Below are 26,429 nucleotides of genomic sequence, written 5' to 3' on the forward strand. Positions count from 1 at the left end.
ACACTGTGCTAACCCCCCTTTGTGCGCCCATTGAGCTGAGAAACTGCTGCATGTATACGCACAGGCTGGAATAAACAGCTACTGTCCACCTGCACAGAGAACAAGTTTACCTTGGATTGAAAAATCCAAGGTATCATCAGAATTAAATCCTTAGGTAGAATCTTTCCAAGGATTTGATCCAAGGTATCTTTGGTGCAAAACAATACCTCAGATCAAAACCTTGGACAAGATCTGTCCAAGGATTTTCATCCAATGATGCCTCAAATTCTACAACCTGAGGTATATATGTTGGTGGTGCTGACTTGTAGATTGCCTTCACTGTGACAAACCCATTCTCAACACACAACACTTGACAACCTAAGAACATGCACACTTCAATACCAACCGTTCTCAGCAGTGTGTAAGCTGATATCAGGCTCAGCACTTGCATGAACTCACTCATTGATAGTCCTATATTTTCCTCAGTGTTTAAGTTTCTGTTGTTCACTGTGAAATATCTCAGTTTAAAAATTGCCATCTGTATGTCTCGTTGTTTCTCATGCTTATATGATCAACATACTCCATCCGGAATATCTCTTCAGACCTGTTGGCTCCAAAGCACCAAACCAAGTCATGGTTAGCAAATTCCAGAGCTGATTATTGATTACTTCAGTGATTATTCAAAGTAACCAATGGTCAATATCACTGGTATACAGCAATTGCCATAATTCACTGTGTAGTATACTCATGCTTAGTTGGAACTACACTGGGGCTTCATGTGACATCTTCCAGGATGGCTAACATGGTATGAGTCCTTGAATTGGCTCCTGAATTCAGGGATTACACATCAAATTCTTATCACCCAGATTCCATACGCAAGATCGGATGTTATGGACATCAATTTGAAGCTAGTAGTAGAATTTAGTTCATTCAAGCGGGTATACATAAACTGTCCTAGCAGACTACATATAAACACATATTTACATAACCATTGACTCTATAGTTTGAGGCAAGCCTTCTTGACATTTTTTGTTTCAACTTTTAACTCTAGCTTTTCACCTTGATAAATAAAATTACATAAAAGTTAACCAAAAATATCAAAGAAATCAAAATGATCAACAAACATTGAATTATGATATGATTTTCAAAATTTGAATTGATTAAATTCTCCTCAGCTTTCATTATCTTCTTTGAACTTGTGAAATAAATCAGAGGTATAATCAAAAATCTAATTTTATCATTTACACCAAAACAACATGAATCATTTGAAAACATCAGGATTGAACTTGACTTTTGCTTCCAGGCAGAGATTTGGGCTTACGGGATTAACAGACTTATAGCAGCTTGAGAGTTGATAAGTAATTGATTAAGACCTGAAAGACCAGAATGATATGCCACAACAAATGCAGGTATTGAACCTAATCCTCTAGTCAATATTCTTCTGATCAAAGCTTTGGGTTTATAACCCATTAATCCATCAGAAATAGATTGACCTGCAAGAGTGGCTGTTAAACTTGCTGCTGATGCTGATAAGAGTAAAGAGATTGAGTAGAGTAAACTTAAACCTTTTCCTTGATTAACTTCTAAGATTGTATACATTGTGATCAGGTTTGGTAGTTGACCTTTATTCACTGTTGTTGAGATGATCAGGATTGATGCATTCAAAACTAATTAAAAAAGCATTATCAAAATTGAGAAGTTGATCTTGACTAATTGGCATTGGGAACATATATCAAAGAAAACTTACTCAGTGGTAAAGTTAAAAAAGATGCTAATATATCAAAACTTGAATGGTTTAAATAAGTCTTGATTTTTGAGGATTTGGTTAATGAATGTGATGACATTGAAAGTGCAGTGGAATTGGATTGATTTAATTCAAATTCTTCTGCAATGCAATGTGCTAATCTTTCTTGAGTTGCTAAATGACTACCTAAGAACAGTGAAGGTGGATTAATAGTTGCACCTAAAAAAATAAACACACAAGGGCTCTGTCATTGAGAAAAGGCTTTTGAGTTTGTCAGATTTGAGAGATTATTTATTACAAACCTATTATTGCTATTGTAGTATAAAGACTATTACTTTTAAATAAATTTGAACTCGGAATAAATCCTTGAAAGGCTAATGTCCATTTTGGTTTAACTTGAACAAGCAAAACAAGTGAAGAGATCACTATAATGAAAACTAATATTGATATACCAATTTCGAAGAATTTCATGGCTTTGCAAGTTCCTTCTCCTCTCATGAAAATCAATACTAAGATTGTATCAAGAAAACTCAGCATTACACAACTCCAAGTTGGTAATTTTGGAAAAATCCTATAAAAAGAAAAATTATTTTCAATCATCAGAGAACTTAAGTATGTTAAAAGAGGAATGCTTTTGAAGAGTTTTGCTCAACAGATTATAGGCTATTGCTGAACCAATCAACTCTCCTATATCTGAAAATCTAAACCATCAAGAAATCATTCAAGTAAACAAAATATGTTTAAAGTCTTGATGAGTATTTTTATACAATCACCACTCACAGTACACTTAATTCGGCCAAAAGCCAGGTTGGGTATAGAAATGTCCATCTCCAAATCACCTTACGTGAAGTTTTCAAATCACACATTTCTTTACAATGTTGACCTAAATCTATGAAGAAAGAAACCCACAATCACATTCAATGTTAAAGAAATTCACAAAAGTGACTTTTTGCAAGCAAAAAAGTTGAGAGACATCTCTTGCTTACCTTTACCTGTAATACAGCCTAATCTTGAACTTAAGATTTGAAGGAAAGCTGCAATTAAAATTGATATAAAGATTATAAACAAATGTTGAAATTTATAATTTAATTGACCTGCATTTAAATCTGTTGCCCAATTTCCTGGATCCAAAAAATTTGTACAAGTAATTAGTCCTGGACCTATAAACTTCAAATGTCTTCTACAGATCATAATCATTTTTTTTACATTTATCTTATTTTGGAATGAAGTTTTTTTATGTTTTGATGGGGTCGATGATGAATGATTTGAGAGCTGTGTAGAGGGTTCCATTGTGAGGTTTATCAATAATTTGATCTGAAGTTAATTTGGTGAATAATTTAATTTTGATGAAGATACCAAAGATCAAGGTCAGAGAGAAATTCTTACTTCAATCAGATGAACTCTAGATTCATCCGATGAAAAGATTGTACAGCTCTCTATGAGATAAGAAATCACCGATAGGGCCCTCTGATCATAAATCGATCCAAAAGACGGGTCAAAACGGATCAGGCTTGTCTCATGAGATTCATACTCCGCAGGCAAGATCGATCCAATTTGAGTCTTTGATTTCGTCTCAGTTTGACATGATTGAGGAGCAGCTTGATTCCGATATTTGCCTTCATCTCTCGAACTCAGCTGTAATAAGATGAGTTAAAGGGATATCTGAGGGGTACATAATATAATGAACGCTTGCCAGTTTCAACTTGCTGAATTAACTTGTAGAGGACTCTGAATCTTAGCGATGCATTACATACCATTTAGTACCGTGCTGGATACACTTCCTGAGATGCAAATATTCACCTACATCGGATTGCCCATAGGTTGTATGATGTTGCAAACAAGTACGATTTGGAGTATTAGTTGACTCCAAGCAATGTTCAAAAAGACTCGAGTAAATTCTATCGCCAAGGGACTGCTGAGCTTTGAAGTTCGATTCAGCATTTGTCTGTAGAATGATGAAGGCGGGCTTCGTAAGAAAAGAGGTTGTTAGGATTTGTAGGATATGAAGGTCGGTAAAATCTCTTGGCCCAGAGTAAGATAAGAATGTACAATATCACCAGTAAACTTCTGAAGCTCAACTCCGTCAGCCCCAACTCGAGGTTCCTGAAAATCTGAAGAGACGGGTTGCTTTTGAGCGGGCGATAATTCGAGAGCTACCATTCGAACTCCAGTACACCTTCATCTCCGTAATTCAGGAATGAAGGCCATCACGTTAGGAAAAGATGAAGAAGGAAGCTCGTTGAAGATTAACTAGTAGGATTCAACCAGATTGTTGAAAGAAAATATGAACACAAGCGTGGAAAGAAACCCTCAATGGCCAATTTGTAAAAACCTCAAGACAGGAAGTTGATTTAAAAATTTTCCTTGTGCTCTGCGTCAATTTTGACACACTCCCTTCTCTCCAAAATCATGCTCAGCTCAAACTGTATAGCATGCATCACTAATGGTGAGATGAGCTCACTTGCATCATGTTGCTACACAGTAGGACTTCGTCCTATTGGCGGTTCTTCAACTTCGAGTGTAATAGAGCAAGAAAGTAATTCCAACAAAAATTCTGCAGCAATTTCGAAGGAGTCCCTTATGTGTGATTTATTTCTTCCAGGTCTGTTGTACTTTCACAATTAGTCTAGCTCTCGTGCACCTCGGTATCTATTTATCATCTCATATATACATGAGGGGGACTGGCATCTTGTCGTTGCACAATCCAACTCACTGGCAAGCAAAGTGTGCCAGTGATCTTCTCTTGTGTTTGTCAAGAGTCCTGTATGGTTCAATGGATCAGACAAGAGAAGACTGTGAGATAGTGAAGTTTGCACGGAAATTCAATCCAAGCTCGTTGAGATGAGTTTGGATTTGGGTATGAGACGTATTAGGATCAATATCTATTTTCTAAGTATAATGATAATTTTAATAGCACGAAGTTTACCAGCCCCAAGATAACATAAAAACAAGATGATACATGTCCGCGAAAGCTACAAGAATTTTTTGTTCGTGTGAGGATATACAATTCAATAACATGCCGTAGATTTATTTCGAAAAGAATTTTTTACTTTGAAGTTGGCGTAGAGAGTTAAGTCTTTGATTTGGGTTCTTGATCAATAATAAACTAATCACTTCACAACAGTCATCAGAAAGCCGTTCCGGATAATAAACATCGCTGTACAAGATATTGTGTTCTAAACTTTCTTGACCGAGAGCTGAAAAACAAACAAACAGGAAGGTTAGTTAAATGCAATATCAGATGAATGAGATGAAGAGGAGATGAAAAGTGAAAACTTTGAGACATACGTTCATCAAAAGGTTGTTCGCCAGTGACCAATTCGTATAGAAGTACCCCGAGTGACCACCAATCAACATTCTTCGAGTAATCTTGATTTAAGATGATTTCAGGAGCTCTGCTATAAGGAGTACCAACATCACCACGAGTAAATCCAGACGAATCAACCATTGTAGCAGAACCGAAATCCGTTAATTTGACTTGATCGTTGTTCATCACTAAAACATTAAGAGCCTTGACATCTCGATGAATGATTTGATTTTCATGCAAATATTCAAGAGCTTCAGCAACTTGCAAAACATAAAGCTTCGCTCTACGTTCAGATAAGACTCGTTTGAGTAATCTATGAGCTAGATCACCTTTAGGTGCAAGTTCAAGAACGAGGTGAATCTCTTCATCAGTTGTATAAAATCCGAGAAACTTGATAATGTTTGGATGATCAACTTCATCAAGTAAATCAACTTCATTCATGATGATGGAAAAGTTACTTTCTTCTCGAGTAAACCTCCTCATGATTTTGATCGCCCAAGAAGATTGGTCAGGTTTGTAGATTGCTTCGTGGACTAAGCTAAATCCACCTGAACCGATCTTCCGGCGGATCTCAAAGTCATCAGAGGAAAGAGGTTTAGAGGGAGAAGTGAGAGAGAGATTAGAAAGATCATACTCGGGTGTCAAAGACATGAAGGGTTGAATGAAAAGTGAAAGATAAGAAAGGGGAATGGATGGGGTATTAGGAAAAGATTCGATAGGAGGGGGTATTGAGGGGAAGGGATGATGATCAGAAAGGGATTGGAAGGGGTGGTCGGCGTTGGTGGAGTTCCGGGGTGAAAGGATGTGGTAAGAGTGGAGTGAGATTTTCTAAACCGAGTTTCTCAAAAAAGATTATACGGTATGGCGATCGCTGAAGCTGAGGATGACTGCGGACCGCGATCAGCGAAGATCCTTTGTTGACATTATCATAACGCATTTTCTTTAAATCTTCAGTACATTATCGAAAAGCTTATTAAGCATGGCGATCAATAAAGGTCTCTTCCGTCAGTAGGGCTCAAACAAATCGCGATTTATTTCTTTTCACTTGTTTTCTTAGCTACGGCAAGGAAAATCCGGCTAGATATAAGCAGTACAAAAACATCACTGCGGTCACTTTCATAAATTTGAAGTGTTTATCAACTTTTATAAAGTTGAGAGTCCTTTTCCAAAATTATCGCCAAAGACTTTATTCCTTTGTTACAATGAAAGAGGGAGATCGCGCGGAGAAAGCAGTGAGAATGATCGTGTTTATTTCCACTCCAAGTCCCATTCCTCATAAAGACACGAGCTAGAGTAAAGTCAAGTTATTTTTTAAAGTCAACTTGATATTGAGCTCGACGTGCGCTCCAAGTAGGCTATCGATGTCAACAGCTTAATACCGACAGTGAATCCCTCATTTGATCCTCGTCGCACAGATGTCAAATCAGGAAGCGGATTTGCTCACACCCTCAGGACAGAACACTCTTTCTCTTTTGCCATACTCGACAATAAGATCATCATGAGGTCGCCGTTGACTCATAGTATATAGATTTTTACTTTTTGGGCAACTCGATATTAACATTCAAGAGGTCATTCACCTATTTTCATGATACATCTTGGCAAATATTGAATTCCAGAGTATACATAAAAATATCTTAGATGAGGTGAAGATCTGGAACCAACTCAGTTTGTTCTATAATGATCCATGGATTACACAATAGTTTATGATTAAAGGATTTTACAGCCTTGAGCAAGAGAATCATTTCCCAAGTATGTTCTTTCAGCATTCACAAGGGAATCCATTTTTGATACTGAAAGCTCTTGTATTGTCATAAAGTTCCACGAAAGACCTTTTCTCATATTTCATACTCGAAAAACACGTCATTGCTAGCGTGCCGGAGACCCTCACAGATCTTCACTATCATTGACCTCTCGAGATCCAGAGTCCTAAGAACCATTCACATATCATGAATGTGATGATACACCTTGGAAAATTGCATCGTGGAGATTATACAAGAGAAGATATTAGGTTATTTGAACATTCAAATTCGACTCAATATCTCTCATAATTCTCTATACATAATCGAATACCTTATAATCAAAGGATTCTGATGTTACAACCAAACAAACTACGTTTTATACACTTTTCAGTCTGTTTCTTTACAATGGACATCACATTATATTCGCGTATTAAGAAACGGTTGATAAAGTTGAAAGTGAATTGATGCGCTTTCGCCAACGGGATGATTCCTTTGGCAAGAATCATCAACACGAAGTGAATTCTTCTTGATTCATTTATCAATTCCATATTTCATCATTTTGAGACTCAATTCTGATCGAAAGAACCGATGTCCAATTCGACTGTAGCTATAACCGGTGCAGATGAATTGCAATTAGGATAATTCAATTCACTCAATCTCTTTGGTCGTTCAGCCTGATCAAGAAGTGTCACAAACTGATGATTTTTTATCTAGAGATTTCAAACCCGATATCCTTGAAAAATCTATTGAACTACTCTGCAGGCTCATACTTTCATAGAAATCTTGTCATTCAACATCACAAGTTCTATTCAAAAATAGCCTGATCCTCTTATAAGTTGGCTAAGGACCAATTTGTAGAGCTCAGATGAAAAGTTTTATACATGAAATTCAAACATCATAACCCATTTTTGGTGATTTGAAAAATCAGTTCATAACTCATATTCTGTAAAACACAACCTATCGTTTGATCATGAAAATGATCAACCTGACCAAAATCTGAATCTCTTCCATCCAACAGGCTTATTTTTCGTCTATCCAATTCTAATGTGAGAAACCTATCCTCAATTCGGCTTATGAGTGTAAACCTATCACGATCAGAAATCCACGTATTTCTTTTCCAATAGATGTACCTGAGAATATCTTCTGATGAAGTACTATTACCAACGGTAGCAAGAAGTCTGGATGATTCTCAAAAAAGCTTCATTTCTATATATCTTCAAATTGATCATTCTTTGTAAGACGTATAATTTCTCATTTGTTTTGAATATAAACCAGACCTTGAAGATGATAAGTTACAAAAGAAATCCTGAGAAACATCATAAGCCTTTAACTCGTTCATCATGTTCATCTGTACCCCAATGCAAAAAAATCTCTTGTTGTGTTAATGTAAAAATATGCTAGGCTACAACAAACCAACATGTTCAAGGCGCCAATTCGAATATCATTGAAAGCTTTATGATCATACACCTACAATCCACTAATTGCAATCTCAAATTGACAATATGTTTTCCCGTCTCTTTAGAACCTCTCAACTTAATCCAGCACCACAGAGTTTCCATTTCCCAGTCTATACCTATCAATAGATGATGAATACGACCAACAAAGTATCATGTACAATTATCAAGTTTTTAACTCTCACCCCTGCAAGCTTTTGGTCTACAGTTGAAGATGGGATTACCACTCCTGAACAAAGACACTTCAGCCGAAGTTGCAAGGTTGTGTGCATAGTCTAATTTCAAGGTTATGGGCAGAAAGTGAGGTCACACTGACAGTACGAAGCACACCACGCATTTCAGAGGTAAAACAGAAGGTTACGTGGGGCGTAAGAGGCGCTGTGTACCCTTTGACGGAGGGTTAATTATCGCGCATGATCTGCTCACACGATTCGAATTCGTCTTCTTTCAAAGCTTTCTGGAACAAAGTTTACACACTCAGATCAAGAAATCATCATCGGACAGTTAACTAGAGCCAAGTCCCTTTCTTATGTTGAACTGGAGGTATAAAACAAAGAACAAACACGAGTTTTGTTTGTCGTGGGTGTATTCACTCTTGATCTAGTTGGAATCAGTTTTTTTTTGATTCATGAGTACATATAAGATAAAAGTCTTTCATGATCTACATTTGACTTGATGACTTGATGATTCAAACTATTGCCTTGATTTTTATGTTGAGATATCATAGATCTAGAAAAAAATCTTCTCAACTAGATGCAATTCATCTAAACCCAGTCTACCAATTCAAGTGATGAGTGTCACACACTCGCGCGCACAAGTTGTATGCAACACAAATCTTGTGCAAAACACAGACGGACCAGTCCGATTGGATCTCCGAAACCCTTTTCACTTGCTGAGCAATAAATTTGACGAGTGAAATGATAGAGAATGCGGAGATAGAGTGAAAAGGCACGTCTGTGAGAACCAGAGGGAGGAACAGAGTTGTGTGTGTCAGGTTGGGAAGAGGAAAAAAGTTTTCCATGTGGACCCTGAGCACACATGTCACCACTGGCAGCTATCCCTCGGTATAGGGATAGGCACGTGTTTTCCCTCCCCTTTCACGTATATGCTCCTACGTGGAAATAGATGGTACCGTCGTGCCTTTGGGTACCATCTTCCATTGTCCCTTCTAAGAGTCGAATCAAATATGATCTTCAAAAATCTCAAGTTTTGAAAAAGAAATTCTTGGATCGCGTATGTATCTTGAAATGAACTCATCAAATCAGACAAATCATACCCTCGGTAAACGATCACTTTTGAAAATCTAAAACTCCTTTAGAGTCATTCTAACTCGAAATTCAAATTCCCAAAACCCCTTGATAATGTAAATTTCTGACCGGACTTCTTTTCGTGTTAGAACATCCGAATCAGCTTCTCGAATTGATTCGTCTTTTTGAACGGTAATCATATCCCTAAGATCTTCGTCATCTTTATGAATATAAGCAATCTGTTGAGTTCGGAAAAGAAAGTGCGATAAAGGTTACTTAAAAGATCAATGAATCAAAAACGAAGTAAACTGGAGTCGTATTTTGGAAGCTACATAGGTCCGTTTGCGGAGCTTTTGAAAGGTTTTCAACCCTTTGCTGAAGTCTGGGCTTAGGGTTAGGGTTAGGGGTTGGGGCTTTGAATCTGCTCTTCAGTAGTCTGACTCAAGTTCTCAACCAATTCATTCACGTGTAGTTATTTCAAGGAGGGCATCTATGCTTCTATAAATCTCGTATCTTGGGTCATCGGCCCTTATTTATACCAAGCATATACCCCAACCCGAATTTAATATCGATTCCTTTTGAATCTGAAGGGCACTCAAATTCCTTAAAAGTCATCAATTCTTCAATCAGAAAGAATTACGACGTATGTTCTGAATTGTAAAAATTGAAAAGGAATGAGAATTCTTGCAAGCCTGTATGTAGTATTACAAAAATTACCCTTTGATTTGTTGTATGTATGAGAGAAAGAAAATCTGAGATGGTTTTCTGGTTTGTTTGGTGCTTTGTTTAGTAGAATTCAATAAGGTTTTAAAGAAACCCTTTGACCATTTTGTTTTTTTCTTTTTATAAAGTATTTACAAACCCTTTTGATCTTGAATACAAAGCCTTTTTTTGGGGGGGTAGAATATTGAAGTTTAGGGATGAACTTGATGAACTTTTTTAGAGAAGATCAGATCATGAAAGATTTCTATATAACGATCAAGAGTGATTTTCTTTTTTAAAGAGTAAAAAGAATGGATCAAAGTTCAAGTTCAAGTTTACGATCAAGTTCAAGTAAGTGTTTTTTTGATTTCCTTGATGATTTCCTTGATTTCATTGAATTTGATCGATTGGTTTTGGTTTATGACTGTAGAGCTTTACCATAATGTTGATGATGAAAGTGAATTAAAGTGTTTAGATTCTAATCCAAGTTCGATCGATGAATGTAATTTAACTTATGAAGGTAAACCAACTCAACTCAACTCAACTTTCAAGACAAAGACAAAGAAATTGATCTTGCTTGAATATGTTTTAGAAATCTTTAAAAAAGTATCAATAGCATTAGCTGAAAAGATTGCATCCCATCATTCTTCTACTTGCAATGAACCTGGTCAATTCACTCTTTCTTTTGTTTATCTTCATTTTGCTAACTGATTCTTATATGCATTCTTGGTATTTGATTCGTAGATTCTTCATTACGAGATTATTTATTAAAGAAGACTTCAACGCGTTCTCAAAAACCATCCACTCATCGAAACCAAAACCAAAACCAAAACCAAGATCAAGATCAAGATCAATTTGATAGTTCAGCTAGTAATCCTAATCGAACAAGAGTTCATTTTGATCTTCATCCAGTTAGCTCTATAATCTCTTTTACCAATTCAGAATCAAATATCAAACCTAATGGTAAGATAATCAACTCTCATCTTCTACTTCTGCACTTCAACCTATACAATTAGCCTATTACCCTTTTCCTTAAATCTCTTTTCCGTGTGATCGGACTTTGGATTTCTGTTTCCGAGTATTTTCAAGTTTATCAAACTTGCCCTCTTGATCATATCCATATCCCCATATCTAGATAAACACAGAGAGAGAGAGATCGATTGACTGCCCTTGAGGTTTTACCCGGACTACACTTTCATTGAATACGTACTCAAACACTGATGTCTTTTTTATCTACCAAAGCTGTGTACCCATCATAAAACAATTCTCAGTTTTATAGTTTTCTAACTTGGTTTTAAGAATCAAGTTGTAAAGGATTTCTATCCATAAAGAATCGATCAACCCATCCTCATCTTATTCTCGAATCGATTTAATTACAAATCCAAAACTCAAGTTTCTATACAATAAATATTAAATCAATCTTTTGGAATCTGACTTAAATGATTTCTTGAATTGGATTTGGGTTTTAAAAATTCTTAGAAATCGAATTACCAGCTCAATCACCATCACCATCGATCAGATCTAAACCAATCTTATTACCACCACCTATCCCATCTTGCAAACCAAAAAAACAAATTCAATTTCCAAGACCATATCGTAGAAGATTAAGTATAGATTTAAAAGCCATTCAAACTGCTTTACCTCTTTCTCCTCCTCCTCAAGAAATCCCTTTACCTGATTCTCCTAAACCTGAATTTGATTTTTCGGAATTTGAGAATTGTTTAAATCAAGTTGGATTAAATCTTTTAGATAGTTGAGTTTTTGGAAAATCTTTTTCTATCTTGATTTTTTCTTTTGGGCTCCCCGGGGAGTTTTACGGTGGTCTGAGTTTGGTGTTGCCATTGGTTTTGATTAGATTTACCTATGATGATTGAAAGGAGATCTCATCCTTCTGATAGTGTGATGGATTTTGATTCTTCTAGTAAGTCATTCTTTTCCTCTCGAATGGAAAGTCAACCGAAAATATCTGATTGGATCTCGATCAGAACCATTGATAGATTTAGAAGCACCAACCGAATCACCAGCTCCGCATAAAACTTATACTTATCCAATCGAATCAAATTCAAAACCTTCTCATCAAAATGAACTTAAGAATCATCTTGGAAACTTTTCTCCATTACCTTCACCTACTTTACCATTCTTGATGTCTTCTTTAGTTTCCAGTCCGATTTCAGATCATCATCATCACACTTTTAATCCTACTCAATATAATAGATTGGAATCAGTTGTTTTAAGTCCAACTCGTTCTACTCATTTAGATTTAAATGGTTTGTTCTTCTTCATTCTACGTTTCTCTTATAAAATTGATGGGATGGTTTTGGTTTTGGTTGGGATTTGGTTGGGATAGATCAAGAAAGATATGTTCCGGTGAATGAAATGTTTTCGAATTCTAAAACCCATCAACCTCGTAGTCCTCGTAAGTTTGTTTCTTACCAATTACCACACATAAAAGGACTAATCAGATCCCTTTTACATAGAATGATACTCATCCACATTTGTTTACTTCCTTTCGATAAATAAATTTTCTAAAGGAAAAGACAAAAGATCTGTTACCATTAATGAAGATGATGTGAAATCGACTACAAGCCTAAGTAACAAAGACCAATCCCAATCAAGTCAGTAACTTTTATCGCTTCCCTTACAAACTACTCTGTTCTATACCATTTTTAACTTACAATCTTCTTTTGCGTTGTTTCTGTTTGGTGATATGATTTATATTAAGAATCTGGTTTATCTACACCTACGAAAACTTTTAAAAGACAACTTAAATCACCATTACAAATTATTCCAAGTAAGTTTTGCAATCTTTCATTAAATCTCTTTGACTGTTTTTCTTCTTTAGCTTATTGTTAATGTTTCTTTTTTTCGATAGCGGTAGCAAGTTTATGGACTTCTACTTCTACTTTACCTTCTCCTAGTAAGTTTCTTTTGTTTTCTTTGAATTCGTTGGATTTTTTCAATTTGATTTCATTTTCATTCTGGATTAAACTTTTGGATTGAAATATATTTCTAGTCGAATCTTTACATACTCCTGTTGAATGTTGCTGTTCTCCGATCGATCCTCCTCATACTCCGATCGATTTTGGTCATGATCCGATCGATTCTCTTCATGAGATTCATCACGAATCGAATAGATCTTCACAAAACTCTACACCTATACAAAGTCTTCTTGGACCTTGTACTTGTGATCGATCTGATTCCTCTACTGTGAAGGATAGTCCTGCAAGATCTTCTTCTACGATCCATCGAGCTTCTCCTCCGGGCCAATCAGTGGATCTTTCACCTTTATCTGCTCCTTTTGATCATACAGGTGTCTTTTTCTTTTTCTTTTTCTTTTTTTTGTTTAAAGATTTGATTCTTGATTGGTTTTGATTATTAAGATCGGGAATTTCATGATGAAATAACTTGAATCAAAATATATTGTTCAGTTATGATGCTCATGTTAAAATGTTATCATACTGATCACCACCACTGACATTTTTTTTTGTTTTTTTGCTTGTAGAACATCACGAAAGAGAAAATGAAGGGAATCAGAATCGGAATCCGAATCCAACATCACCCAATATCCCAAATCCACCATTACCACCATCACCCATCCCAAGCATTTTATCAAATACATCTACAAGAAGTTCAAAATTAAAAGAATTAATTCAAACGATCTCAAAAAGATCAAAAGAAAGAGAAAAAGAATTAGAAGAGATGATCAAGATCTCAATTGAAAGAGAAGAAGAGTTTGAAAGATTAGTAAAGTTAATGAAAGAAAGAGAAGTTCAAAGGGATCAAGTTTTAATGAAATGGGCTTGTAGAGTACCCTTACCAAATGAAGAAACACCCATGATAAGATGTTCTAATGTTCAAGTTGAAGGAATAGGAGATCATCATTCAGAAGATTCTAATCAAACTTATAGTGCGCAACATTCAACGCATACCAAATCACCTATTCATCGTTCGATTCATTCGAATTCGAATCCAAAAACAAGTTCGATTCGATCGATTCCAATCTTTGAAGGTCCATTACTTTCACCTAAAGCAGCATCAATCCATTCATTTAAATCTGTTCAAAGAGAGCCTTTGGTTTATTCACCTATTGCTCATTCCATCAGATCAGCTTCGATTCATTCACCTTTAGGGATCAATCCTGTTCATTCTCCTAGAGCTTTATCTGTTCATTCGAAGACTTCTAGACCTAAATCGGTGAATGATTCGATGGGTGAACTTGAAAGTGGTGCTGGTAATGTACCGGTTTCGATTAATTCTGCTGGGGTTGAATCTCCGGTTGGAATCTTTAAATCACCGGGAAACAAATCTGTGCTGGATTCATTACTGAATGGAAATAATGGGAATGCGAATGATGATCATAGAAGTCTTAGGTCTGGTCATCTTGGTGATAATAGAAGTGTTAAATCAGGTCATAGTCCTGGTGATAATAAAAGTATGAAATCTGAATATGGAGCTGGGGATAATAAGAGTATTAGATCGGGTTTTGGTGCTGGAGATAATAGGAGTATCAAATCTGGAAATGCTGGTGGTGATCATAGGAGTATTAGATCTGGGAATGTAGGCGGTGGAGGAGCTGATGAAGGAAATAAAGATAATGATGGAATGTCTTTGAGAAGTGTTAGAACTCATGGTCGTGCTGCTTCTGATGCCGGAGGAGGTGGTGGTGCATCAAATCTTGGAGGGGGAGGGGAAGATGTTGGAGGTGCTGGTGATGAAACGAATGCTGAAGTTGGAGGAGGTGATGGAGGTGATGGCGGTGGAGGTGGTGGTGGGGGAGGAGGAGATGGAGGAGATACTGGTGAAAATGCTCAAGGTGAAGGTGAAAGTGGAGCCGGAGAAGGTAATGAAGTGATTCCTGATACACAATCTGTCAAAAGTGGTAAAACCAATAGAACCAAAAGTGTGAAAAGTCCAAGTATAAAAGAAGAAGATCAAATGAGTATAAAGAGTAGTGAAAAAGCAGCAGTAGAAGAAGAAGCTGAAAATCAAGACTCGTAAGTTTTTTTTTTGTATTTTTGATATTTTAAATTTGATTAAAAGTGTGATGAGAATTTGAAATTTTGGATCATAGGAATGAAGAAGTTAAAGTTGAGAATGTACCAGCAGAAGAAGAAGAAGATAAGAATGAAGGATCAGTAGCAGTGAGTTTGAATGGATCGGTTTCAAGACCTTCTACGATCATGGGTGAAGGAGTAGAGGAAAAAGTTCATAGTATGATTACTGTTGAGAATCTTGATCAACTTCCTGATGAGATTGGTAGTTTACAGTATTCTTCAAGTTCGACTTCTACTTCTCATCCTAATCCAAATGGTATGTATTAAAAAATTGGTTTGGTTGACTTTTTGAAATATGTATTGATGAAAGTGATTTTTTTTGGTGGGTCGGGGAAAATAGATGAACAAGGGTTTTGTATTGTTCCTTCTGTTATGAATAAACCTGGGAAATGGGTTAGGATTGGAACGGCTGGGTTTCAATTTATTCCTACTTGAATTTTAAATTTAAATCTAAATCAAAGAGAAGAGAAGAAAAAATTGAATGAAAGATCTTTTTAAGAGGAATGTGTGAAAAGATTGATGGGTTGAAAGTTGGAAGTTGGAAGATTGGGATGAGGGGTTTAGAAGAGTGTGGGTTTAGGAAGGAATTGATGAATTTGATGCAAGGAATGATAAATTGATGATAAATTGATGATTGATGTATGACACAAAGAAAAAAACAAGAATTGATGAGGTTTATAACTTGGGTTTTTTTTTGCTTGTTTGGAAAGGTTTCTTTTTAGATTTCTTCTTGTGTAACAAAGTAGATATATATGTGTTTTTTTTTGGGTTGAAATTATGAATATTTGGAGTGATTGTTCTTTGAAATTGGTGTTTTCTTTTTTGGATTTTGATTTTGGATTTTGGATTGTATAGTTTTAATTTTTTGGGAGATCTGGATATATATATAATTTGAAGTTTTTTTTTGGTTTTTTGGGGGTTTGAGTGTTTGAGTGTTTCTTTGATAAATATGTGTGGTTCAGAACTTGGTTTGATTAAGATGAATGATATATGACACAAAGCAAAAAAACAAGAATTAATGATGTTTATGATTTTTGGTTTTTTTTGGAAAAGGTTTGAGCTGTTTCTTTTTTGGATTTCTCTTGTGTAGTACTTAGCAAAGTATAGGTTTTTTGGGTTGAGATTATGGACGTTTGAATTGATTGGATTTCTTGAAATCAGTTTTCTTTTCTGTTTTGGATTTTGATTGTTTGGTTTTATAGTTTTATTTTTTTGGGAGATCTGCTATATATAATTTGAAGATTTTTTTGGTTTTTTTGGTTTTTTTGGTTTGAGTGTTTTTTGATAAATATGTGTAGTTCAGAACTTGGTTTGATTAAGATGAATGATATATGACACAAAGAAAACAAGAATAAATGAGGTTTATGATTTTTGGGTGCTTGTTTGGAAAAGGTTTGAGCTGTTTCTTTTTTGGATTTCTTCTTGTGTAGTACTTAGCAAAGTATAAGTTTTTGGGGTTGAGATTATGGATATTTGAATTGATTGAATTCCTTGAGATTGGTTTTTTCTGTTTTTGATTTTTGATTGATTGTATAGTTTTGATTTTTTGGGAGATCTGCATACATACTTTGATTTTTTTTGGTTTTTTGGGGGGTTTTTGGTTTGAGTGTTTTTTGATAAATATGTGTAATTCAGAACTTGGTTTGATTAAGATGAATGATATATGACACAAAGAAAACAAGAATTGATGAGGTTTATGGTTTTGGTTGTGGTTTGGAAAAGGTTTGAGCTGTTTCTTTTTTGGGTTTCTTTTGTGTAGTACTTAGCAAAGTATAGGTTTTTTGGATTGAGATTATGGATAATTGGATTGATTTTTCTTTGAAATTGGTTTTTTCTTTTGGTTTTTGATTTTTGGTTTTATAGTTTTATTTTTTTGGGAGATCTGGATATATACATACTTTGAAGTTTTTTGGTTTTTTGGGTGTTTGAGTGTTTGAGTGTTTTTTTATAAATATATGTGGTTCAGAACTTGTTTTGATTAAGATTTATGTATGACACAAAGAACAAGAATTAATGAGGTTTATGGTTTTGGGTGCTTGTTTGGAAAAGGTTTGAGGGTTCTTTTTGGATTTCTCTTGTGTAGTACTTAGCAAAGTATAGGTTTTTTGGGTTGAGATTATGGATAATTGAATTGATTGAATTTCTTGAGAATGGGGCCTTTCTGTTTTGGATTTGATTGTTTGGTTTTATGGTTTTATTTTTTTGGGAGATCTGGATACATAGATACTTCAAAGTTTTTTTTGGTTTTTTGGGGGGTTGAGTGTTTGAGTGTTTTTTTATAAATATATGTGGTTCAGAACTTGTTTTGATTAAGATTTATGTATGACACAAAGAACAAGAATTAATGAGGTTTATGGTTTTGGGTGCTTGTTTGGAAAAGGTTTGAGGGTTCTTTTTGGATTTCTCTTGTGTAGTACTTAGCAAAGTATAGGTTTTTTGGGTTGAGAATATGGAGATTTGAATTGATTGAATTCCTTGAAATTGATTTTTCTGTTTTGGATTTTTGATTGATTTACGGGATACAAAGTAGAAGCCGGGCACGTGCCCGGCTTCGTGCCCAGTTTCTGCAATTGTATACTTTTATTTTCTGAGCCCGGACTTTTGCCCAGATATATACTTTAGGTTTTTTTTGGTTTGAGTGTTTTTTTTATAAAGGATCCCACTATTTAGCGCCCCTTTGGCTGATATCCGGCGCCCCTCGAGTTTTTCCCAATACCCGCGCGGTCCGTCAATACTCGAACTTTTTCACGCTAAATTTCACACCCTCGGACCTCAGGGGCACCAATAGGGCTCCCTAAGGGGGCACAATTTACCAAAAGCGCCCTTAAATGTCTTATTTGATGCCCCTCCATCCTTTCTGGGGGGCATCGAAGATAATTAAAAGAAAATGCAGGGGCTCCCAAGTTATTTGGTGCCCCTTGGACTGCACAGACATCGGCCCCCAGACAGTCATGGCCGCTATCTATCCATACTACTACAAAAAGAGCTCCCCTCTCGCCCATCACAAACTCTCTTCCCTCATCTGATTTTTCTTCCTTTCCCTGTCTCCCACTGATCACATACAAATACAACCTTAACCTTGATTTGTCACATCCAAAACAACCATAACCTCACTAATTACCACTAATAACACCTTAACCTCACTAACTACACCTTCACCTTCTCTAATATTCTCACATCATCGTTCAGACTTTCAAAACTTCGAAACTTCGAAATTTGATACACTATGCTATGCCTTATGACTTGTGTGTTCAATTTAAGATACATTTTATGCCAACTACGGTCTGTTGCCCATTGAGCAAGCTAGCTTCACTCGCAAATATCGATTATGTCCAAAATCGAAAATCGAAGAAAGTTTTATGACAATATCATGACAATGACAATTTATGAGAGAAAAACGATTGAACGTTTGTATGTATGTACATGAGAAGAAAGCGGTAAAATGTGGTTGCCCCTTTTTGCCCCTTTTTTTTACAAAGGGGCGCCGGAATTATTTGTAGCCCCATGTCCGACCCGAAATGGGGCGCCGGATACTGTTCCGAGGGCGCTAAATAGTGGGATCCTTTATAAATATGTGCAATTAAGAACCTGTTTTGATTATGGTGTGGTATGATATGATTTACAAGATAGTTCAGGTATGTATGAAAGAATATATATGGGATGTAAATGTAAAGAATGATAAAAATAAATGAGGAATTTGAATTGATGAGATTGGTATTGGTCTGATAAGTTTAAGTTTTTACTTATTTTAATAGAACTAAGAAATGATAATAAAGTAATAGATTCACAAAAGAGAACTGAAGTGATTTTACTAGTTTACTAGGATTGTCTGATGATCAGGTTCAGGTTCAGATACACTATTTGTTAGTCAAGAAAGACATTTGGTGAATGTATCTGGATGGATAGATAAGAAAGTAGGTTGAAGATTTGTTGAGTGTATATGGTCCTGGATTACAAAATAAATATGGCAAACAGTATAGATTCAGTTGTTGTGAAATCATTGGTTGAGAAAAATGTTTTCTTTTTTATACAGTGGGTCTCACCAAAGCTCAACTACCCCGTGCCTGCAAAATGAAATTTCAACTTCGAGGCAAATTATGTGACCCTCACTACTAACATATGTCACATTTTTTGAGTGTAATGGGTTCAGATAACTTATCTTAATCTAATTCTATGAGGACAGAGCTGTGCGGCCAAAAAAATTTTTTTTTTTTTTGGGAGCGGCCAATATTTGGAACCAAGCATATTTACATACAGATTACATACAGGTTTATATGTAAATATGCTTATACATGTATAAAGTATGGGTTTTAACCTCCCATACTATGGGTTTATAGCATACTTTGGCCAGCCTGGCTCAGCGCTCAGCCACACAACACATCACCCCTCACCCCAGCCTCCCGAGGAATCGTACGATGAGATCTGTACTTCTTTACAAGTTTCTCAGCCTCGATACCTGTGTATCCTTGTCTATGTACAAAATTGAAACAGATAAGCGTTTGCAAGGCATCATGAATGAAGATCAAATTGCTTACCGATAAGCGGAACGTTGGCGATCAATCTTGCGGAAGTATCGTCGGATGGTTGTTAGCGAGCAACTTTTTCGTGCCAACTCAAAGAGATCCTTTGATTCAGCGAAGGTCCTGCAATTCATGCTCTCGTCGCGGAATCCTGTTGAGAAGAATATTGAGTTAATCAGTATATAGAGGAAACCAACAGAAAAATGTACATATGTATGTAGACTTACGATGCTTAATGAATGACCAAAATAATTCGATTGGATTTAATTCGCAATGAAACTTGGGGAGAAAAAGACAGATGTGACCAGCATCTTCGATGATCATTTGTAAAAGAGGTTTTTCGTTGGCGAAGTCGGACTGAAGGCTGAGGATTTTTGATGCACAGCAGTAATCCGAAATCTGCGTGCTGGATGAAGCTGGTTCATTTGTTCTAAGCTCTTCGGGTAAACATTGATCCTCAGTTAAAAAGTAGCCATTTGCTTCAGCCTCTTGCATGAGACGGACTGCTCGCTTTTGAGCATCCTTCTTCAATCCCGATTGTTTGCAAGCTGAACATTTGCCAAGGAGAGCAGTCTCTCCGAGGCTTTTGATCGCTTTTTTGTGAAAGCTCCATAGCCCACGTTCTTCAAGGACAGTTCGCATGCCTTTAGCTTTACCAGCAAGGTCTGCATTAGGGTAGTCGGACGGAAACACCATTTGCTGAGGACAACCTCGTAGATGTTCAGGTATGTTCGGATCGTCCGATGGGATAACTGTGTCTCGTAGTCGGCCTTGTTTTCCACCTGGGTTGAGGTTCATACTTTGAACTCGTAAAGCCTCTGGACCGTAAGCTTCATGAGCTGAAGAACAGTCGAAGACAAAAACAGCCTGACATTGAGGATGCAAGCGTTCAAAGATTGGAATGGCTCGCTCCTTGATTTGATTACAAAGCTGTACCATGTCCCACCATGGGTCACCCTTGGACCCGGGGTAAATTACAACAGCGGCATCGGTTGGCTCTTGATGTGTACCCGCTTCATTTGGGTTGATCTCTAGACGTCCATGACTCTCGAGAATGAAGTCTGATATATGTATAAGTCGGCCATTGCTTTTGGTTCGAAGCTCAGTGATGCCAGGGAGCAGCCATGCTTTTTGATGGCGCTCATTCGCGTGCACAGTAGATTCGTCGTGATACACGAAGACCGTCTCTCGATTGTTGCCCAGGACTTCAGGATCGGGTGGAATCGAAGTCTCGAGTTTATCTCCAACAAAGGTAGCCGACCTTTTGCGAAGCTCTTCTACTACATTACAGAATATTCTTCGAGACTCAACCACATCTGGTCGCTCATGACCGTCAAAGTATATTGACTTTTGGTAACTCTGGGGTTGTAGACCGAGTTTGTACAACCATCGATAAGAAGTTGACCGTGCGATCGTTCCGCTGAAGCCGAAGTGAGGTAAAACATGTTTGTTTACATGATCACGGAAGATACGGGGTGTGACCTAAATACAAACCAGATATCATCAGACAATCAATGATGTGACTTTCATTGATTAAGAATCAGAGAAATATCAGAGAGAGTGAAACAAACTTGGCCTGGTTTTTGTTCCACTATCCACTGGTAAAGATCTTTAAACATTTGTTTGTTATCGAGCATTGAGGGATGAGCAGTGTTGAGCCCAGTATTTGATAATAATAATGATTTATATTTCACAATGTGCTTAGCTTGGGCACGTATCCGACGAGCACGACTGACTCCACTGCTGAAGCTTGGATTCTTTTTTGAAGTTGGTAATCGCCGAACGGATGACTTTGCAGCAAATCGTGAAGCAGTGATTTCGGGCGTCTTTCTCTTGTCCAAGGAAAATTCGTATCGGAGTGCGTTGAAATCTCGGAGTTCATCAATCTCAAGAGCTGGGTACTGATAACTTGAGTTATTCTTTTGTTTGATCTTGCATTCATCTGCTACATGGTTTATTGCATCATCTAGCTCTTTAAATTGTTCATCTAAATAAACTTTCAAATCTTTTCCACCAGCTTTTTTTGATGATGATCCGTATGAATCAACAGAACTTTCAATGAACCTTTCATAATCAATTATATCTTGCTCTTTTTCGATAGGCTGTTCTTCTAGTTCAGTTGTATCATCAAGATTTATCGCAGGTGTGCTTGGCTCGGGAACATTGGGCATCTCGGTGGTGGGTGTGCTTGTCGATTTGGCAGTCTGCATCCACCTTTGCATGCAGGAATTGTTCTTGCCTAGTGCTTTGATCTTATTTGATTTGTAATTACTGCGAGTGGCCTTGGGAAGAGGTCGGGGAATGAGTTTTTTGCTGTTTGGATTCTTCGTGTTGAAAATTGGCTTCTTGTAGCCGTTCAGGATGCGACCTGAAGCATGCTTACGCTTTCCAGCCAAAGATTCAGATGCACGCTGTTGACGAAAGGCTGGCCAGAGCAGCTGGCTGAGATCTTCTTTGCATGCCTCTTCATCTGAAGAGTCGGCAATGTTAGAATCGACGCATTGCATCACTTCACAGATTTGATTTCGAGTTTCAAGCTCAGTGTCGGTGTCGGTGTCGCTGCCTGGATCCTCGCAACCATCTGATGTGGCCATGGAGTCATTTTCATCGTCCAAATCCGTGGTTTCACGGCGAGTTCTTTCAGTAAGGCGCCGCTGTTGCTGGGCTTTTTGAGCTTTGCTGAAAGCCATGGGAGGGGTATTGAGGTGGATCTCGAATCAAAGATCAAGAAGGTTAAGCTTCTTTTGGCCAACCAAAGCACAAACAAGGTGCATTCAAAAGCCCAGCATGAGATACATCATGTTCATTGACAATATGTGACGTGTGAGATTCAATCAAATTCTCAGACAGTTGCATTCAAAAAGCACAGCATGAGATAGCTCATGTTTACCACGTCACCAAGACATTTGATCAAAAATGTGCAAAACACGCTAAGACTCGAACCCAGGAGCCTACAACTCAGTCGCTAGCTGATACCACTGAGCCACAGCACCATGACAAGACCAGTGGCAGTTCAAGTCATAATCAGCCAAAATTTCGAACCCCCCTACGGGGGGTAGTTGAGCTTTGATGAGACCCACTGTACTTGGTTGAAGAGATTGTTGGTTTATTAATTATTGAGTGCGGTTTTGGAAATGTTTAAGGTGCTTTAAAGAATTGAGGGTTTTTTTGCATTGAATTGGATTGAATTGGATTGGAATGAATTGGTTCTCTTGTTTATTTATGAGTGCGGAAGATGTAGTAAATTAAATAGGATTTGTAGGATTAGTGAACTGGGTATATGTGTGTGTGTTTGATGAATATAGGTTTTTCAGAAAATCTGATTGGGTGTTTCGATTGTTTGGTTTTTGATATTTTGATATTTTGATTTCTTGATCTTTTGATCTTTTGATTTTTTGATTTTTTGATTTTTTGATTTTTTGATTTTTTGATTTTTTGATTTTTTGATTTTTTGATTTTTTGGTTTTTTTGATTTTTTTTGATTCATGTTTTGAAGGGTTTATTAAATAATGAAGATAATGAAAAAGGATTGGATTTTGTGTTTTGAATGGTTTATTAAGTTTTTTTTAGTTTCTATGGAGTTGATATATGAAACTTATTTCAAAGGTTTGTTAAAGTATTTTAGATCTGGGTTCATAGGTGAGTACATCTTTTAAGTCTCTCTATTACCTTTCTGCTTGTGATTTGCCAGATCTCTGATCAATATTATCTAACTGGATTAAACTCATTTTTTGAGATGTGATATGAAGTCTGATCAAAGGGATCAGAAAGTGAAGATCAAAGGAATGAAGATTTTCCTGTCTGAGACTGAGTGCAGGGATATGTATTGTGATGCTGAGCTTTGGTCATGACCAAAGAAAGAAAAGGTTGTGTCAGTGTTTTTTGGATATATAGAAAGTAATGATTTGAGTTTTCATAAACTTTTCACTCTTGAATAAGTTGACTACATACAACAGCTCTTTATATAAAATTTATATTGGTAGTGTAACCGTATGAAAGAAAAAAGGAAAGATTTAAGGAGATTAACATTTTTTTCTTGAAACTGTTGTATTAATGGTTGGTTTGGTTTATGAAGAAGTACATACAAGGAACCAACTTGGTTGGTGTTGAAGATGGATCATGCAAGTATCATCAGTGATTGACTGGTGTGTGTTGGTTAACTTGTCCTGGATAGGAATTAGCTTATAGTTTGATGGTAGGTTTCAAAAAGGAGATACATCATATCACGCTTGATCAGTTGATACTACATACAGTCTCCAGAGCACTTTGTGACTCACATGGAGTACAAGGTCACATTGGTGACAAAAGAGAGTCGGGAAGAGATGTGATGCACAAGAATTTCAAACCTTCACAAGATTTTCAAACCTTGAAGTCTGAAAATTTTCATACAGACAAAATCTCTATCCCTTCCATCTCATCGGGATTTTCCATGACATGCAAAAGCTTGGTCTGCTTCCCCCGAACCAGCTCTCACCTCAGCCATATACAGTCGTTTTCAAAAAGCTTGCCGCTAATTCACCGCCAAATTGCTCGAGTTTTGCGGGCAAATTTCGGCAAGCTTTTTGAAAACGACTGTATGTTGGCCAAGGCAGAGCTAAGGATGGTGATTAAAATAAGCCGTTAACTACTGACTTACAAGAGAATGGATAAATCTTTTACTTTATGGCCTAAGGAAGACCATTCCATTCAATCATTAGGACCATTGCGCGGAGCTGCCAAATCTAAATGGTCCAGCCGAGTATTGGCTATGTTATGGAGAATTTGCCAGTGAGCCAGAATGAGTGAACAAATATCAACGCTGGATCACTACGCTACTCAGCGCTATCAGGACCAATCCGGATAGCGTAGATGAGCAAGTTATCATAATAACGTAATAACATTATTCTGGGGACCATTAGCTAACACTTTTTGATCAGCGTAACTTGAACAAGCTAACGAACGAATCGAAACTGCAAAAATGTAACTGTAGAGCGCTACAAAAACGCGCTAACAACTAACATCACGTAAAAAAATTTAATCGGCTTTCCCGTAAGCTATAGCAGCAAGGGCTGGTTTGGTGGTGGATACTACTATAATTGATGCTTTGCGTTCATTTTGAGTTGTGAGAGTAGGACTTTAGTGTCAATAGCCACTGTATGATCATCAAATTGTGATCAAAAAAACTTGATTCCAATGTGACCCAACCACAGGGCGAACTGACTCGCGCGTTTGCGAGTTGGTTACAACTCATCACGTCAAGGATCTTCACCTTCAGGAGGTGAAGTCCTCAAATTGGTGCAGGGGCACGCTAACCAAAGCTAACAGCTAACATCAAATCTTGATGGCTGTTAACATAGATGAACAAATCCAGCTAACGCTAAGAATGTAGCAATACCGAGTTAACAAAAATTCCAGGATCTGGTAGCGTAGATCACCACATCTAACGGGAAACGTTGGTGTAGATGGATGAAAAAGTTACGCTACCAGCTTCTCTAACGCTTTTTTAGCGTAATTGGTCCAGTGTTGCAAATATGGTCGGACCATGGGCCATGCCAATATAAGCTTAACTGAGCTCCTTGACCTCCCATGTCTACGCCCTATGGGAACTACAATACATTTCCAGAGGCTTTATCTCCAAGTCCAACAACTCCTAACAAATCCCCGGCTGGCAACTGCCTTGGAAGTGGTGTCTGGATCACTATCCGAGGCCTTTTCCGAATTGATATCTTGGACACCTTCAAACCTCTTTGGAGACATGTTGTGAATGATGAACGTGTGATCAGACTTTGGAAGGCGAAGTGCATGGTATGACAACAATATGGCTTTGTGATTGTATGTATGTAGGCATGTCTGAATATTCCTACTTGTAAGACGATCGAAACACATGAAGCGGCACAGTTCATTAGATATGGTTTAGTAACCTACAATCTCCACTTGATTTTTGATTAAAAGTCCTTTCTTTTTCTGTGAATGAGTTGCTTATCGATTCGAGCCAAGATGCTAATATTGTTGAGATTACAAGGGGTTTCCCAATTAATCTTCCTCGCGTCCTTTTCCCTACAAATGGAACATTCAATGGACTTGAGAAACTTCGATTCAGTTCACAAGTACGGGTTATCAGATGATGTAATGTCATATGGAGCTAAAGGACCAACTCATCCATTTAGTCAAGTTCCATCAGATGAAGGGCCAAACTTAGGATTATCACTTGGATTGTTTCCAAAGAATGAAATTTCTGATACTGAACATTCAAGAAGAATTTGTAGCGATCAAGATAGTGTTCAGGACAGAAGGACCGAGATTCTGGACCACAAACATGTTGAAGTTGAACATATAGAACCCTTCTTTCTATCCAACAAGCAACCTATGAGCCATCCAGCTGAGGTACTATTCAAAAGTATGTATCATGATGTGGATTCAAGAAAACCATGGATCTCTTTGGGACCATCTGAATCTTGTGGGCCAGATGGATCCAATCTGGAGCTTCTTCACCCACGTGAGAGAGCTGTTGACTCAGAGGAAGAAGTTCCTGTTGAAAGGAAATGGCTCACACTTGGTCCTCAAGAGACTTCTACAGGGAAACTTGGAGGTATGTCCAATCCTAATTTGATAAATAGAATGAGGAGGATTTCTCTGCAATTCTGAAATACCTTGTGTTTTCTCAGATAACAGTATGCAAAGAGGCGTCTTGAATGGTGATTCGG

The 26,429-nt window shown here is 37.1% G+C and overlaps 3 protein-coding genes across 3 annotated transcripts in view; 1 reads left to right on the plus strand and 2 right to left on the minus strand.

Moving 5' to 3' along the window:
- Positions 1–1,296: 1,296 nt before the first annotated feature.
- On the minus strand, positions 1,297–2,920 carry MELLADRAFT_109257 (uncharacterized protein; the record flags this gene model as incomplete). The annotated part of the gene is made up of 6 exons (XM_007413244.1): positions 1,297–1,646; positions 1,727–1,942; positions 2,026–2,294; positions 2,377–2,424; positions 2,504–2,612; positions 2,710–2,920. 6 exons carry the CDS (start codon positions 2,918–2,920, stop codon positions 1,297–1,299), a joined length of 1,203 nt encoding a protein of 400 aa, XP_007413306.1.
- A 2,098-nt stretch (positions 2,921–5,018) lies between these two features.
- MELLADRAFT_22468 (uncharacterized protein) lies at positions 5,019–5,618 on the minus strand (the record flags this gene model as incomplete). Its single annotated transcript, XM_007413243.1, has 1 exon — positions 5,019–5,618. A coding segment is annotated over one exon (600 nt), but the record flags the coding sequence as incomplete, so codon positions are not given.
- Positions 5,619–25,722: 20,104 nt separating this feature from the next.
- Positions 25,723–26,429, plus strand: part of MELLADRAFT_65561 (uncharacterized protein) — a gene marked incomplete at both ends in the record, with an annotated part of 2,755 nt that continues 2,048 nt past the window's right edge. The window contains one exon of the mRNA XM_007413161.1: positions 25,723–26,314. Within this exon, the coding sequence (XP_007413223.1) occupies positions 25,723–26,314 (592 nt within the window). The remainder of the gene's footprint in view (positions 26,315–26,429) is intronic.

Source organism: Melampsora larici-populina (genome assembly GCF_000204055.1).
Source record: "Melampsora larici-populina 98AG31 unplaced genomic scaffold MELLAscaffold_35, whole genome shotgun sequence".
Taxonomy (NCBI): Eukaryota; Fungi; Basidiomycota; class Pucciniomycetes; order Pucciniales; family Melampsoraceae; genus Melampsora; species Melampsora laricis-populina.